We start from the raw sequence: 16,838 nt of genomic DNA on the forward strand, positions 1-16,838 counted from the left end.
AAGGTTTTTATTAACAGTCCTTTAGTTTATTAAGGGAAACCAGAATATCAAAAAGTTCTATCGTGATTCCATTAAATGGTTTCCCATTTTCACGCCGCTTCCTTCCCATTCCTAGGCCTTTCGTGTCCCATCGTCGTCATAAGACCTATCTGTGTCGGTGCTACGTAAGGCAACTAGCAAAAAAAAAAGATTCCATTAAAGAAGTTGAAGTTACCTTCGGGCAACGCATAAGATGCCCTGTGTTAATACTGCCCATATCACATTTTGGAAGGCCCCTTCCGCCAATAACATTTGGAATACAAAGCATTCGGTTTTACCTACTCATTTAAGAGATATTCACTTGTAATATTTTAACCCGCCACCCTATATGTACAGGGCGTTTGGGAGATAATACCTACATCTTCATTATAGACTGTAATGCCTTTCAGCGCTCAGTCTGAAAGCGTCCGTCCACTTATTCAACTCCGCCACAAACCTCTACTTGTGACAAGAACTGTGGTCTTGTTTAGTATCATATCTCTTATCTTTAAATCGTTCGAAACTGACTCCAGCCATCGTCGTCTTGGCCTCCCTTTATTTCTCTTATGATCCATGACCGAAACCACTATTCTCCTAGGACGCCTATCCTCCTCCATTCGCCACACATGACTCCATCACCCAAGCTGGTTTATGCGTACAGCTTCAACTGAATTCATTCGTAATTTAGAATTTATCTCTTCATTCCGAGTATCTCCTGACATTGTGCCCACCAGTTGTACCAGCGCTCATTCTCGCCACTATTATGTCTGTTACTTCTAACTTATGAATAAGATATCCTGTGTCCACTCAGCTATCACTCCCATCACTCCCATCACTCCCATCACTCTGGTCTCAAAACAGACCGATGTAAAGATAGTTTCGTCCTGGAGCTGACTTCCTCTTTACAGAATACTGTTGATCGCAACTCCGAACTCACTGCATTAGCTTTACTGCATATTTCTTCAATCTCTCTTATTATACCACCATCCTGAGATAATACACATCCTAAATATTTGAAACGGTCTACCTGCTCTAGCTCTCTATCCCCAGTCTGACTCTCGATTGTCATAAGTTTCTTACCTACTGACATCACTTTAGTTGGAAAGGCTAATACCCATATCATACTCATTCTACCTATTTTCAAGTTCAAAGACATTAGACTGCAGCCATTCATCACAACCTGTCACTAAGACAAAGTCGTCGGCATAGGACAAACTGCTCACTACATTTCCACCTAACTGAATCCCTCCCAGCCACTTATACGTTTCAGTAGATGATCCATGTAAGCTATGAACAACTAAGATGAAAGATTACAGCCTTGTCTAACCCTTGTAAGTGCTCTGAACCAAGAACTCATTCTACCATCAATTCTCACCGTAGCCCAATTGCCAACATAAATGCCCTTTGTTGCTTTAATAAACTACTGCACCAATACGCTCAAGTTGCTTTAAAGGTAACACTACTCTTAATTCCATAATACCCCAGTACGGCTACCATCTTTTCCCTCGGTACTCCGCCATATGCCTTACGTACATCTACGAAACATAAACATAACTTTATATTCCTTTCGTAGCATTTTTCAATTACCTGGAGCGTACTGAAAATCTGATCCTGATAGCCCCACTTTGGTCTGAAAATAAACTGGTTTCCATACAACTTACTCTCAACCACTCAACGCACCCTCCCTTCTAAAATGCCAGTGAACACCTTTCCTGGTACTGACCAATGAAATACCTTGATACTTTTTCAATCATTCCTCTTCCCTTGTTGATAGACAGGTGCAATTACTGCTTTTGCCCAATCAGAAGGTACCTTACTAACATTCCAACCTAATCTTATTACTCTATGAAGCCATTTTATCCCTGCCTTCCAACTATATTTCACCATCTCAGGTCTAACATCATCTGTTCCTGCTGGTTTATGACAATGGAGTTAATTTACCATCTTTTCCATTTCCTCAAGCGTAATTTCACAAGCATTACTGTCATGCTCCCCTCGAGCTCGGTTGCTCACAACGTCACCGGAAATATTTCCGAAGTTTCTCAAAAGGTTTCCCAGTGATTCCTTGGGATCTATCATGAGTCCATCTGAATTACCCAAAACACTATTCATTTCCTTTTCCCTCCGTTTCTAAGATTTTTAGTACTGTCCAGAAAGGTTTCCTTGCAGCTTGACCTAGCTTTCCAGGTTATTTCCAAAATTTTCCCAGGACTTCTTCTTTGATTCAACAGTTATTTGTTTCCCTCCGTTTCTTTCATCTACTTGAAATTTCCTGTCTGTGTCAGTCCTTGTTTGTAGCCAGTTCTCACACGCCTTCCTTTTACGTTTACAAGATGCCCTTACTTCATCATTCCACCAATATTTTCTCTTTTCCCCAACTTAACACACAGTTGTTCCTGGGCATTCCCTTGTGTTTCTACTGCAGCATCCCTGTATGCCACCAATTCTCTTTCTATATCCTGAACCTGCTTACTGTCCACTGTTTGGAACTTTTCACTAATCATACCCGTGTACTTCTGTCTACTTCCTCATTCTGGGGTTGTACCTTAATTGAATTCACGGCAGCTTTCTTCCCACGCCTAGATCTTTCCTATCCCGTCGTCGCCATAAGACCTATCTGTGTCGGTGCGACGTAAAGCCAGTTTAAAAAAAAGATCTTGTGCTCCTACCCTCTCATGTGTAGCACTGAATAGCCTTATGCTTGAAGCATGTATTCGTCACTGAAATACACATACTAGCACCGAAGTATGGAAAAAAGTTCCCATTAGCTTCCATATCTTCCCTACATTTACCCATCACCTTCTCATATCCTTCATTTCTATTTCCAACTCTCGCATTGAAATCGCCCATCAGCACCATCCTATCTTTGCTCATGACCGTACCTACGATGTCACTCAGTGCTTCATAAAACTTGGCAACTTCATCCTAATCTGCATGTTGAATACACTGAGACAATTCACGTCTTTAATTCCTCCAAATGTTAAATCTACCCACATCATTCACTCATTAGCATGTCTAGCAGAAACTATGTTGCGCGCTATAGTATTCCTGATGAATAGTATTACCCCACACTCTGCTCTTCCTTTTTAACACCTGTTATGAATACTATATAATCTCCTATCCCTTCCTCCTTATCTCCTCTTACCAGAATATCATTAACTCCTAACACATCCAGACGCATACTTTTTGCTGACTCATCCAGTTCTCTTTTCGTTCCTCCATAAGGCCCATTAATATTAATAGCTTCCCAACGAAAACCATTTTGTTCGCCAAGCTATCTGAGCTTTTAGAGGAGTAAAAGGAGGCAAGTGCGAAAATAGAAAAGATTGGTCGTGCTGCTTTCCCTGGTCATTTTTTCAATCATTCCTGGAAAGCTGTTGCCCATTTATTGCCCTACTTAAGCAAGTTTTGATCTATAACACTATGCAACCAAAACAAGAAGAAGAAAAGTTCCGTTCACTTTAAAAGTTGTTAGAAGGTGGATATAAAAACTCTGAAAATTATAATGGGCACTGGGCACTGAATATAAAGTGTAGCTACTGAAGATCCTCCAAGGATAAACCTCATGTGTAAGATTCATCTCACAAGATTCCCAGGCTTAAACTTTAGAATCCCTGCTAAATAAGCCACTTACCTTACCAGAAGTCTTGATGCCCTTCACCAAACACAGGACTACGATAGACCAGGAGAAAATGAGACAGAGGGCCAGGTCCCATTTAATAGACCCGATCTTCTCCAAGCCTTCAGACAGATTGAGAACATGCTTCCTGTGAATGAGAAAGGGGGACCCTTGAGTTCAGATTGTTGTAAATATAATTGTTGTATTCTAAAATATGGCGTGTGCGGGTCGGTGTTCGACAGATATGTTCGGTCCGTGCAAGGAAGAGAACGTGTCAAGGACATTTTTTAGTGTATGTCATCATTTTCAGGTGAATGGAAATGAAATTAAAACAAAAGGAAAAAATATGTTTTGTAAAGCCACTGTTCGTATCGTCTTTCTGTTGTGTAAATGTTATAGTTTCACTATTTTACGTGTTATATCGTTAAAACACATTTCTTATTATTAAAATATTGATATTTATATTTTACTCACAGAGTCTCGAAGATCATGGAATAAAGAACTTAATACTTAGGTCATAACATCATATGCATTTATCTTCCACCTGAGTCTGTGTACAATCAGCAGTGACGGTGCTTCCCGAGATACTGTCTTCAACAACCCGCAAAGGCACAATTCACAAATTCATATTGTACCAGGAAAGCCTAGGTCCTGGTCCATAGTTATCAAAAGAAATGTTGTTCCAGCATATAAGATCCGTCCGACGTACGAACATCTAAGTAAAAGAATGTTCCAGTATGTACCAGACTCCACGAGTGCGCTAGGCGGAGTCAAGTGACGTCACCTGTCGTTCAAAGCTCACCTCCCCTAGAGATATTTCTCGAAAATATCTTTCTTTTCGCAAGTTTTCAACGCCTGTACCAATTTTAATGGAACAAACGCTAAAATATAGAGGACGTCATGAAAATTAACCTCTATAAATTCCAAATTAATCCATCCTATGGTTGCTGAGTTACAATGATTTAAAATCTAACAGAAATTACGCACTCATGGTCACATGACCGAGAGAAACTACCCCTCCCAGCGCCAGCTATATATGCCACTGGGTCAAGGCTAACAGGTAGTTGTGTTGTGTGTTGAGTTGAGTTCAGTTCATTGCAAGCAGTCCAGTCTAGCAGTGCAGTATGTGTATGAGTAAGAGAGAGGGGAGACTGGCCCTCACATAGTATGTTCGTGCAGTCTCGAAGACAGTATTTTTCGTCGTGTTTCGCGGAGACGAAATTACGGGCTAGTAAATCGCCATCGTACTTGAAAAAAAAAAGACGTCGCACTGTAAGTTTTCTATTGTGCCGCGACTACGATATAACTTACAGACATTTCGAAGTATAACACGTACGAAATCAGTGAAGTTCGAAGTTATATATTGGACATTCACAACATGACGTGTGGACTTAATTAATTACACACTATATTAAATTACCAACAGAAACTGTCGTGTACAGTAACTTTAACTACTCTAGAACTTATTTTCTAACATAGCACATCCTTGGACTATGTATTTTTATTTATGTGCCATATTAGGACATGACGTGTTACAGTGATAAACTTAGTGAAAGTTAAGAACCTTTTCTAAAATAATATAGTTCTATCAACATTAGAGAATCAGTGTTATCTGTCAGGACAACGATTCAAAGACTGTGGTTAGAGACGGTCATGAGAAATATTACGTGTTTGCACTGTGTTGGACGTTCTCAGTGACAGTTTAAAATAGGTTTTTTTGCAACAAGGACTGTGATCACTCATTTGACGTCCTAAAATTAACATAGCATCTGTAAATACTACTTGCATGTTCCGTATGTTAAGATCATTTTCACGAGCAGCAGAAATCTTCAGAAAATTTTACGAAATCCAACTACCTTCAACATCATTTCATCTATGACGTCAACGTGGTTTCTTCGTGGAACTTCAAGTTGGAGTCATCATCCGCACCCGCGGAATGTTCCAGATTCTCATCAGTATGCGTAAGCCAAGTTTTTTTATAAGTGAGTAGTCACAAACTGACTTTCTTTTTTTTCTTTCTTACCAATCGTGAACAGTGGTTTACCCAGTGCTGCGTGTGACGATACTTCGTAGTTTTCCATCATTACTCAAAATTCATCTTTTAATGATAAATCTATTTTCAAAATCTATTTCAGATAAGAAAGACTCTAGGAGTTTCAAGTGTTCTATGTTTCAAGGCTCACAAACTGAGAAACTCTCAACAGAAGTTCAAATTCTCATTTTCAATTATAAGTGTGTTCATGTCATGTCATAATACTTAGAAAGACTTTAGGTGAAAAACTGACACTTTATGTTTTCGCAAAAGACTATTGGATCTGTGAGATTTATTTATTTTCACAAATTGCATTCAAGAAGATTTACGTTAACCCTTTTGATTTCAACAAATTATTTGCATTCTATATCGACATTGCAGGGTGGTGAATTGATTTACATTATTAATAAATTGTTTGAAAAAGGGTATAACCATCTATTATTCGCCCTGCGAGTCTATCCTGCTCTGTACCGGCTCCAAAAACCAACGTCCACTACCTGAGATCCTTCTCATGCCTTACGCCCCGAACTTTTACTGGTACATAGAGGATAGAATATATAATAGATGGCGCCGCAACTCCTGGGGCCCGATTTGGAGCCGTGCAATAATAATAGATGATACGCCAGTTATAATAGACATCATCGCAATATTCAGGGTTCGATTCAAGTCATAATAAATTGCAATTTAAGTACAGGATTCGACTGCAACTATTACGAATTCGAAGAACTTGTTCGAATATTCTGGAAACATGGATAACTTACTTGCAGCAATCGAAGCTCTCAGGCTTAGCATTAACGATCAGAATGCTAAGATCGATAAGTCTAATACGCAAATGGTCGAGTCCCATAACCAATTACAAGCACACAATAACCAATTACAGGCGCAAATGGTAGAGTCTAATAACCAATTGCAAGCACAAAATACTCAATTACAGGCTCAAATGAACGCACAAATAACCGCACTACAGTCACAGATAGTTGACTCTAATTCTCAGTTGAAGTCACAACTACAAGCGCAGTTAACTGAGTCAAATAGCAAAGTCGAAGATTTAACTTCTAAAATTGATAGGACCTTGACCACTAAGTTTGCAGAGGCCGATAAAGTCATTAATAAAAGGCTCACTGAATCCAGTGCCCTTATCGAGCAACGATTCCGTGAAGCTGGAACTCGCCTCGAAAAGAAACTTATTGATTCTAGTACACAAGTCGAAGCCACATTGAAAGACATGCGGGATCAGTTTGTTGAAAACTTAGAGTCCATCAAGGAAGAAATAAAGACAGAGGTCGTCAAGTCTTTAGACAAAGATCTTAGAAATGTTCTTCCTTCTGTTCAAGCATTTTCAACCGAACTCAAAGACCTACGAACCGAATTTCAAGAATCCCATGGTAACATCTCACAAGCTCAAGCAAAGTTAGCTCAGGTGCAGGAAAACCTGCGAGATGCATTAAAGAACGATGTGGGAAAATTACGTAGCGAGATAGGATTAGTTAAGAGCACGCAAGGAGAACTTGACAAGCGTATTACAGGACAGCTAGACAACACGCATACCCAGATAGCTGCTTTCTGTAAAGACGTACAAGTAATTAAAACTGACTTGAGAAATGAAATAAAAAATTTAGACACCTCAATTAATTCTAAAATTGTAAATTTGTCTGAAGAAATGAATCACATTAAACTCAAAAGACATACGACTGACGTCACAATTCCTGGTTCTTCGAAGGAAGTATTGTGACGTTATTTATATTTAGTTTGGGTATGGTATGTCGTATTTGGGTAAGCATGTACACTCAGAATAATCTCGCAATACACCAGAGTGGAAATGGTAAGTCGATATACCAACAAAACAAACACGATCAGAGAAGAATATAACTAAGTCATGAACTTGGACACTAGTCCGACTAACGCAGTAACATAAACAAACAGCAGTCTATGCAAGTATTGCATGCCACGAAAAAGATTTACAGCTCTCCAGAAAAATCCATACGTATACAAGTACCCAGATTCCAGTTTCAAAGTGAATGGTTTTAGCAGAGCGCATAAGGAAGCATTTTACTGTGTTCATTTTTTTTCAGAGGGACCCGAGGTAAGTACAGATAATTAAAGGACATGGAAATGCGTGTGATAAAAATCAGGGAAAAAGAAGGAACAGTTTTTTCATAATAATAATATATTACCACAAACACCAAGAAGGATTTTTACAAGCCAAAGAATGTGAAACAGATAATTAAAGAAACCAACAATATTTTAAAGATTAGATACTTCTAATTTTCAAAAAGTAAATGGGACGACCATTTAACAACACTATTTGCTATTTAAAAAACAGCTAGACTCGAAACAAGATGAATTTTACAATAGTTTTCATTGGGAGTATCCTACAAAACGGTAAACAGATATTACCCATTAATACAAAAATTTTAAGAGAATTAAAAAGGCGTTAGGCCACTGTACAATCGCAAAAGTAGAAGAAAAGGAAAAACCCGGGACAGGAACGTGGGGAAAAAGGGAAGGACGTGCAAAAGAACAGTACCTAAGGCTGGCAACAGGAATTAGGAAAGATAGAACCTACAAGCATTGATAGAATTCAAAATTTCGAACAGAAGCTAGGCGTTAATATGAATACAATTAGTCCTATTCTTGCGTTTGTTCACCAAGTCTTTTAGAATCCAATGGTTCATATCACAGTAATTATTCACGTAATAGAAAGCCAAATTTTGAAAAAGGATCGTAATGCAGTTCCAAGAAAAACACCATTGTCAACAGCTCAGACTAGCAATATTTTTAGCGTGAACAGTCATTAGCAGCCGTTTCGGCATGATGAAATAAGGAAGTGCAGCTTTAAAAAGAAATTCAAGTATGGCAAGGGAATATAAATTTAAAGTTCGCTCACCCGTCCAGCAGTCCTTGAGCTTCAATCATGAACAATAAACACCATTTAAAAGAAAACATTGCACACGGACCAGCCGCTAGCGCAAATAAAAGGAAGTCCTCCCTCCACACAAGTCGTCTTCTTCATCCAAATCGCCGCTCGAGCCCAGAGCAGGCCTTATTTATATTACGATGGAAACGTCCAGAAAAGACGAGAGCAGAAGGTACACATTGCACAGCGAGGCGGTAGGGGAGGAAAGGAGGGAGGGCAATAGCAGGAACAGTACGAACTGGACGGGCGAAGAGAGCACACACACAGAGGTTAGTAGCAGCATGTCTAGCGTAGCAGACGTAGAATCACGTAGAATAGTAGAAAAATTTGGAGCACGTTATAGTACATAGCACAACAACCTTCATTAAAGTACTAGATGACAAACCAGTCAAATTTTCAGGACGTGACGAGTATACTGCTCGGGAATTTTTGTTAAATGTCGACGATTACCTGGAAGAGAATAGGGTAGATGACGATCGAAAACTTGGAGTAGTATCCAAACTTCTAGAAGGACGAGCCTTATCATGGTTCATAGCTTTTAAGAGCAACTTTAAAAACTATGACGACTTTAAAAAGGCACTTCTCAAACGCTTTTGGGATTCAGAAAGACAACACCTCGTCAAAATGCAACTATACTCTAGTAAATACAATACTTCAGTCAATACTTCCCGATATTCCGATTATTGCCTAATGCAATTAAAGTAGCTACAGTTTTTAGATCCACCTTTGCCAGATATCGAACTCATTCAGATCCTGACACTTCAATATCCGCCTCATGTTCAAGAGATATTAGTCGCTGCCAACATTAAAACATTGGAACATTTCGACGCTACTTTGCGTAGGTTAGATACGGCTAATACCCAATCTAGTCCGAAAACTAACAGGAGTCGAGAAATAAATACGAACTCTACAGAAATAAAACCGCCGGAGAGAGAGGAACCAAGGACACGTGAAGAAGGCAGATTAAGCCCTACCAACCCAACCAGATTCCGGAATTTTAGACGTCAGAAGGATCAGGATAGACACCCTTACCAACCTAGGAATTTATGGAGACAGCATGAAAGCACTCCTGAAGAAAATCGTGAGTCCAGACGACGAGAACTCGAAAGTGGATGGAAGGATACACGGGAATACATCAGGGAGAGAAATCGTAATCCTGATGAGCTTGGAGCCACATCCCTGGAATACCAACGTCAACACGGGCCAAGAGAACAAAAAACACCTGATCCTGAATCAACAGGCGCCATATAAAGAAAACGCCGATCCCACAATAGGGAGATTGACTACAGAACACTATGAGGACGAGATTTCAAACTATTGTACTGCTGTTATCAATTACTGGCACATTCACGATTCCGAATTACTATTTGAAGACGCACAAACACCAAGGCCAATTATTACACGTTCATTACCTGTCATAACAGTACGCACAGGCAACCTACAGGTGATTACGCTCATCGATTCTGGAGCGCAAGCCTCTTTAATTTCTGATAGGCTTGTAGACTCACTTAAAAATCAGAACAATGTTTTGTTACTGCCTGCAGCTCAGATCAAAGTAAGAGGAATAGTTCCTGATACAATTGTTAAGTATAAATCCCAGGCATTTTTAGAATTTGAAATTAACGGTCAGTCATTCGAACACATATTTTTGGTAGTATCACGTCTTAACTCCAACTTAATACTTGGATCAGATTTTATGATCAAATATGAAGGAACCATTGACTATGATGCCAACCTCGTAAGATTAAAGAATAGTTCCGTAGGACTACAGCTGGCAGGACGAAGTGACCTGGAAGTTCAAGAGAATGGAGCCCGTTTCGAAGAAGCCGGTGGTGACATCATTAGGCCCGCTGTAAGCGAGGTTGCGCCAGCCGAAGCAGAATGAAGAAAGGGTGACCAAAGCGGGGATGATGCAGAGTCCCTATTCAATGAGAACTCCATTACAGGTCCAGATTTTATAATGTCTATAGCCAGTGTGGTTGAAGATCCGGAAATTAAAGTAAAATTGGAGGAGGCCAAAAATGATGTTCTACAAAAATTTGCATGTGTATTCGATGACAAGTCTGGAAAAGAAAATCCTGCGTATTTTCTTTTCGTCCAACCAAGGGGAAGATGTACCAGGAAAGCCTAGGTTCTGGTCCATAGTTATCAAAAGAAATGTTGTTCCAGCATATAAGATCCGTCCGACGTACGAACATCTAAGTAAAAGAATGTTCCAGTATGTACCAGACTCCACGAGTGCGCTAGGCGGAGTCAAGTGACGTCACCTGTCGTTCAAAGCTCACCTCCCCTAGAGATATTTCTCGAAAATATCTTTCTTTTCGCAAGTTTTCAACGCCTGTACCAATTTTAATGGAACAAACGCTAAAATATAGAGGACGTCATGAAAATTAACCTCTATAAATTCCAAATTAATCCATCCTATGGTTGCTGAGTTACAATGATTTAAAATCTAACAGAAATTACGCACTCATGGTCACATGACCGAGAGAAACTACCCCTCCCAGCGCCAGCTATATATGCCACTGGGTCAAGGCTAACAGGTAGTTGTGTTGTGTGTTGAGTTGAGTTCAGTTCATTGCAAGCAGTCCAGTCTAGCAGTGCAGTATGTGTATGAGTAAGAGAGAGGGGAGACTGGCCCTCACATAGTATGTTCGTGCAGTCTCGAAGACAGTATTTTTCGTCGTGTTTCGCGGAGACGAAATTACGGGCTAGTAAATCGCCATCGTACTTGAAAAAAAAAAGACGTCGCACTGTAAGTTTTCTATTGTGCCGCGACTACGATATAACTTACAGACATTTCGAAGTATAACACGTACGAAATCAGTGAAGTTCGAAGTTATATATTGGACATTCACAACATGACGTGTGGACTTAATTAATTACACACTATATTAAATTACCAACAGAAACTGTCGTGTACAGTAACTTTAACTACTCTAGAACTTATTTTCTAACATAGCACATCCTTGGACTATGTATTTTTATTTATGTGCCATATTAGGACATGACGTGTTACAGTGATAAACTTAGTGAAAGTTAAGAACCTTTTCTAAAATAATATAGTTCTATCAACATTAGAGAATCAGTGTTATCTGTCAGGACAACGATTCAAAGACTGTGGTTAGAGACGGTCATGAGAAATATTACGTGTTTGCACTGTGTTGGACGTTCTCAGTGACAGTTTAAAATAGGTTTTTTTGCAACAAGGACTGTGATCACTCATTTGACGTCCTAAAATTAACATAGCATCTGTAAATACTACTTGCATGTTCCGTATGTTAAGATCATTTTCACGAGCAGCAGAAATCTTCAGAAAATTTTACGAAATCCAACTACCTTCAACATCATTTCATCTATGACGTCAACGTGGTTTCTTCGTGGAACTTCAAGTTGGAGTCATCATCCGCACCCGCGGAATGTTCCAGATTCTCATCAGTATGCGTAAGCCAAGTTTTTTTATAAGTGAGTAGTCACAAACTGACTTTCTTTTTTTTCTTTCTTACCAATCGTGAACAGTGGTTTACCCAGTGCTGCGTGTGACGATACTTCGTAGTTTTCCATCATTACTCAAAATTCATCTTTTAATGATAAATCTATTTTCAAAATCTATTTCAGATAAGAAAGACTCTAGGAGTTTCAAGTGTTCTATGTTTCAAGGCTCACAAACTGAGAAACTCTCAACAGAAGTTCAAATTCTCATTTTCAATTATAAGTGTGTTCATGTCATGTCATAATACTTAGAAAGACTTTAGGTGAAAAACTGACACTTTATGTTTTCGCAAAAGACTATTGGATCTGTGAGATTTATTTATTTTCACAAATTGCATTCAAGAAGATTTACGTTAACCCTTTTGATTTCAACAAATTATTTGCATTCTATATCGACATTGCAGGGTGGTGAATTGATTTACATTATTAATAAATTGTTTGAAAAAGGGTATAACCATCTATTATTCGCCCTGCGAGTCTATCCTGCTCTGTACCGGCTCCAAAAACCAACTTCCACTACCTGAGATCCTTCTCATGCCTTACGCCCCGAACGTTTACTGGTACAATATGCAGCTACGAGCTTCTACAAATGTAAACTAACCACACCTCGTTTTAAACTTCCGGAAAACGATAAAAGTTCACAAATTAAGTACAGGCAATCAACTCTGTTGAAGTTCTCTCAAGAGAAATCTGCGAATTTCTCCTCAGAATCATCTTATTACGCAACTTGTGGGTTTCAGCTGACAGTACTCATGTGACATTCATGATATGTGAATGCTGAAATTCTCATAGACGCACTTTCCACAGAGGCAATAATTAAATGGGATGAATTTGACATTCATCAAATGCTACTTTATCCAATGTGAATGTCATTAGAAGTAATTTTAATTTTAAGAATGTATACCTGTAGTGACGTCACTGACGCAAATTTTACTTTTTAAGGGACATCAAACATCACAACACAGCTCATGAGCGCATCACTCAATTTAGAATGTATAAGTTTTGTCACTGTTTTATGTACACATACAGTCTAATGCTTTGTTAATTTTTAGTTATTAGTGGCTGAGGATGATCATTATATGATTGAAACTAGTCCCACAATGTGATATAAGACACATGCAAATAAATATGTGTTGAGTAGATGGAATCCATATGTCTATCTATTGTAATAGGTCATTACATATTTAGAAAGATAAAATTGAAATTCCTTAACGAAAACACCAAAGGGACAGTAAAATACCATAACCTAAGTCATCTCTTGTTGATAAAATGTAACCGAACATTAACTTACTCCCAGTACTGCAGACTTGATGTCTCTTTGCTGGAGTTGTCCACGGTGTTGTTGCGGTCAAGAGTCGTGTTCGGGAACTAGAAAGAGACAAAATCATAAACTTGTAGCATTCTTGTGCGTTTGGAGGAAAATTAATGAGCTTTTATACATACATTTTTAATTTTTTTTAAATTTGGTAAACACGAGTGACTCGCACAGATAGACACAAAATAAACGCACTATCCAAAATGACACATGCAAAATCATACAGGAGCGAGATTGCAAATCATGCAGGACGGCCATATATGCTTACCACTTGAGGACTCTAGACCGGACTTTCCAGCTGTTTACGTGTCGAATTAGCCTATGTACAAAAGAGAACTGAACATCTAAGCCTTTTATCATATATTATTAGTCATCAGTCGTCCTCTGTAGTGTAGGGGTTAGTGTGATTAGCTGCCAGCCCCGGAGGTCCGGGTTCGATTCCCGGCTCTGTCACAAAATTTGAAAAATGGTACTGCACCCTTACTTACCGATCGTCAAAGACAGCCTCTAGCTGTTGTATAGGTAGATTCTTCTGTCCTCAGTGGTTTCGGGTTCTTCTGTTACTCGTTGACATAGATCGGAGGGTGGCAGGAGGAAATCTAATTGCTACTTCAAATAAAATTGAAAAAGTGAGCTAAGATGGATTTATTATCTCAAAAGGGAACTCATGAAATTCATAGATGTGAAGCATCAAAATTTGACATTAACAAACAGATGACAGAAATTTAACATAAATGTAGTTTTAGATGAAGACTTCAATACAATTGTTTTATTATTAATTTAATTAAGCGTGAATTGCCATTGCTAGACAGTCAAAATCGATAACGAAATGAAAAGAAGAAAAACCTGAAAATTATTACTGGATTGCATGTAATGCCATTGGTCGATTCATTTGAATCGTGAAGATACACTTTCCGTGACTGGACTCCGAATTTTTCTTAACTAAGATTTATCCACCGATTATAAAATATCACGTACGGGACAATCAGCCACCGAATGTAGCCTCAATTGAACCGATACAACCTCTGGCTAGACTTGAATCGATTAATATATTAATATATTAATAAATGAATTTACTTCACAAGTTAACTTGCTCCTTGGCAAGGCATGGTGCTCCAAAATTCAATGTTAGCATTTCTGATATCTGAGTAAAACAAACGAATGCACCACCCTGTGTCACAATCAGACAACAAGAAAATTAAGTTCCTTTAATAGTTAATTAAATAAAAAAGTTCAAAAAGAAACTGTTCCATTGGACAATAATATTCATTAAAAAATTACTTCAGTTTACATTTACTGTAAGTTAATATACAAATAACGTTCAGGCTATGTTAGTTTATAATAAATAATCTTGAATGAATAAACCAATAAGCATGGATATAAAAAATAATCTCATATTTCCGAATAATAATTAATTTTTTAAATCCAACAGTGTTTGAACGGTACCGGTACCAACAAAAAATTAAGGAAGAAAGTAACGTCGATGGATGGTGTATTAAAACACTACCAATAACAACTAACGTGAAACGGGGTTTAAACGAAAAATATTTACTGAAAAGTAAAACTTAACATTATTGATTTCATTAATCACTACCATCACTGAAGTAAGAAACGAATATCAGCAATCTAATCAATCAATCAATCAATCAATCAATCAATACTGATCTGCATTTAGGGCAGTCGCCGAGGTGGCATATTCCCTATATGTTGTTTTCCTAGCCTTTTCTTAAATGATTTCAATGGCATTGGAAATTTATTGAACATATTCCTGGGTAAGTTATTCCAATTCCTAACTCCCTTTCCTATAAATGAACATTTGCCCCAATTTGTCCTCTTGAATTCCAATTTTACCTTCATATTGCGATCTTTCCTACTTTTTAAAGACGCAACTCAAACATATACAAGACAAAGACTATGGTAATCAGCAGGAATGAGGAGAGACACTGTATCATGGTCGATGGTAAGCCATTAGAGCAAGTGACCAAGTTCAAGTATCTTGGCTCAATCATCAGCTCAGACGGGAAGATGGAGGAGGAAATAACAGAAAGAATATCAAAAGCAGGGCGCTTGTTTAATGCCGTCCGAACAAACTTCCTCAACAAGACGAAGATCTCAAAAGCCACAAAATTAGCCGTTTACAAATCCACCTTTGCACCCACATTGACCTATGGCTGCGAATTCTGGGCGCTAACAAAAAGAACCAAGAGCAGAATCCAGGCGGCAGAGATGAGCTACCTCCGGAAAGTAGAGGACAAAACCAGGAAGGACAGGATCAGGAATACAGCCATCCGGAAAGTATTGAATATGAAGCCACTGGAGAAAACCATCCAAGAATATCAATTAGATGATTTGGCCACGTCCACCGAATGTCGACAGACCACTTGCCGAGGTTAATGAGGGAGGTGAGAGTGGAAGGAAGGCTCGAGGAAGACCACGGAAGACATGGGAAGAGGGGATTAGAGAAGCACTGCAGGAGAGGGGACTATCTGTACGAGAGGCCGTTGCCATTATCGGAGATAGGAGTAGATGAAGATCTCTCGTATCCTCGACACCTCATGGTACAAGAGGACCGGATTAAGTAAGTAAGGAAGTAACTCAAACTTATTCGTCTACTAATGTCATTACACGCCATCTCTCCACTGACAGCTCGGAACATACCACTTAGTCGAGCAGCTCGTCTTCTTTCTCCCAGTTCTTCCCAGCCCAAACTTTGCAACATTTTTGTAATGCTACTCTTTTGTCGGAAATCACCCAGAGCAAATCGAGCTGCTTTTCTTTGGATTTGTTACAGTTTTTGAATCAAGTAATCCTGATGAGCGTCCCATACACTGGAACCATACTCTAGATGGGATCTTACCAGAGACTTATATGCCCTCTCCTTTACATCCTTACTACAACCCCTGAACACCCTCATAACCGTGTGCAGAGATCTGTATCCTTTATTTACAATCCCTTTATGTGATTACCCCAATGAAGATCTTTCCTTATATTAACACCCAGATACTTACAATGATCCCCAAAAGGAACGTTCACCCCATCAACGCAGTAATTAAAACTGAGAGGACTTTTCCTATTTTTGAAACTCACAACCTGACATTTAACCCCGTTTATCATCATACCATTGCCTACTGTCCATCTCACAGCATTATCGAGGTCATTTTGCAGTAACTCACAATCTTGGAACTTATTTATTACTCTGTACAGAATAACATCATCCGCAGAAAACCTTTCCTCTGATTCCACTTCTTTACTCGTATTATATATATATATAACATAAAGGTCCAATAATACTGCCTTGAGGAATTCCCCTCTTAATTATTACTCGATTATTACTCTATTTTTTTGAAGTCTATTTTCTAGAAATATAGCAACCCATTCAGTCACTGTTTTGTGTAGTCCAATTGCACTCATTTTTGCCAGCAGTCTCCCGTGATCCACCCTATCA

General features: G+C 38.8%; 1 protein-coding gene across 1 annotated transcript in view; it reads right to left on the reverse strand.

The window, feature by feature from the left end:
- The window catches only part of LOC136863481 (sodium-dependent proline transporter-like), a 206,613-nt gene that overhangs the window by 101,559 nt on the left and 88,216 nt on the right, over positions 1–16,838 (reverse strand). Inside the window, exons 5-6 of the mRNA XM_068225959.1 lie at positions 13,370–13,446; positions 3,653–3,785 (exon numbers count right to left, since the gene is read on the reverse strand). Of these exons, the coding sequence (XP_068082060.1) occupies positions 3,653–3,785; positions 13,370–13,446 (210 nt within the window). The remainder of the gene's footprint in view (positions 1–3,652; positions 3,786–13,369; positions 13,447–16,838) is intronic.

This window comes from Anabrus simplex, chromosome 2 (assembly GCF_040414725.1).
Source record: "Anabrus simplex isolate iqAnaSimp1 chromosome 2, ASM4041472v1, whole genome shotgun sequence".
Taxonomy (NCBI): Eukaryota; Metazoa; Arthropoda; class Insecta; order Orthoptera; family Tettigoniidae; genus Anabrus; species Anabrus simplex.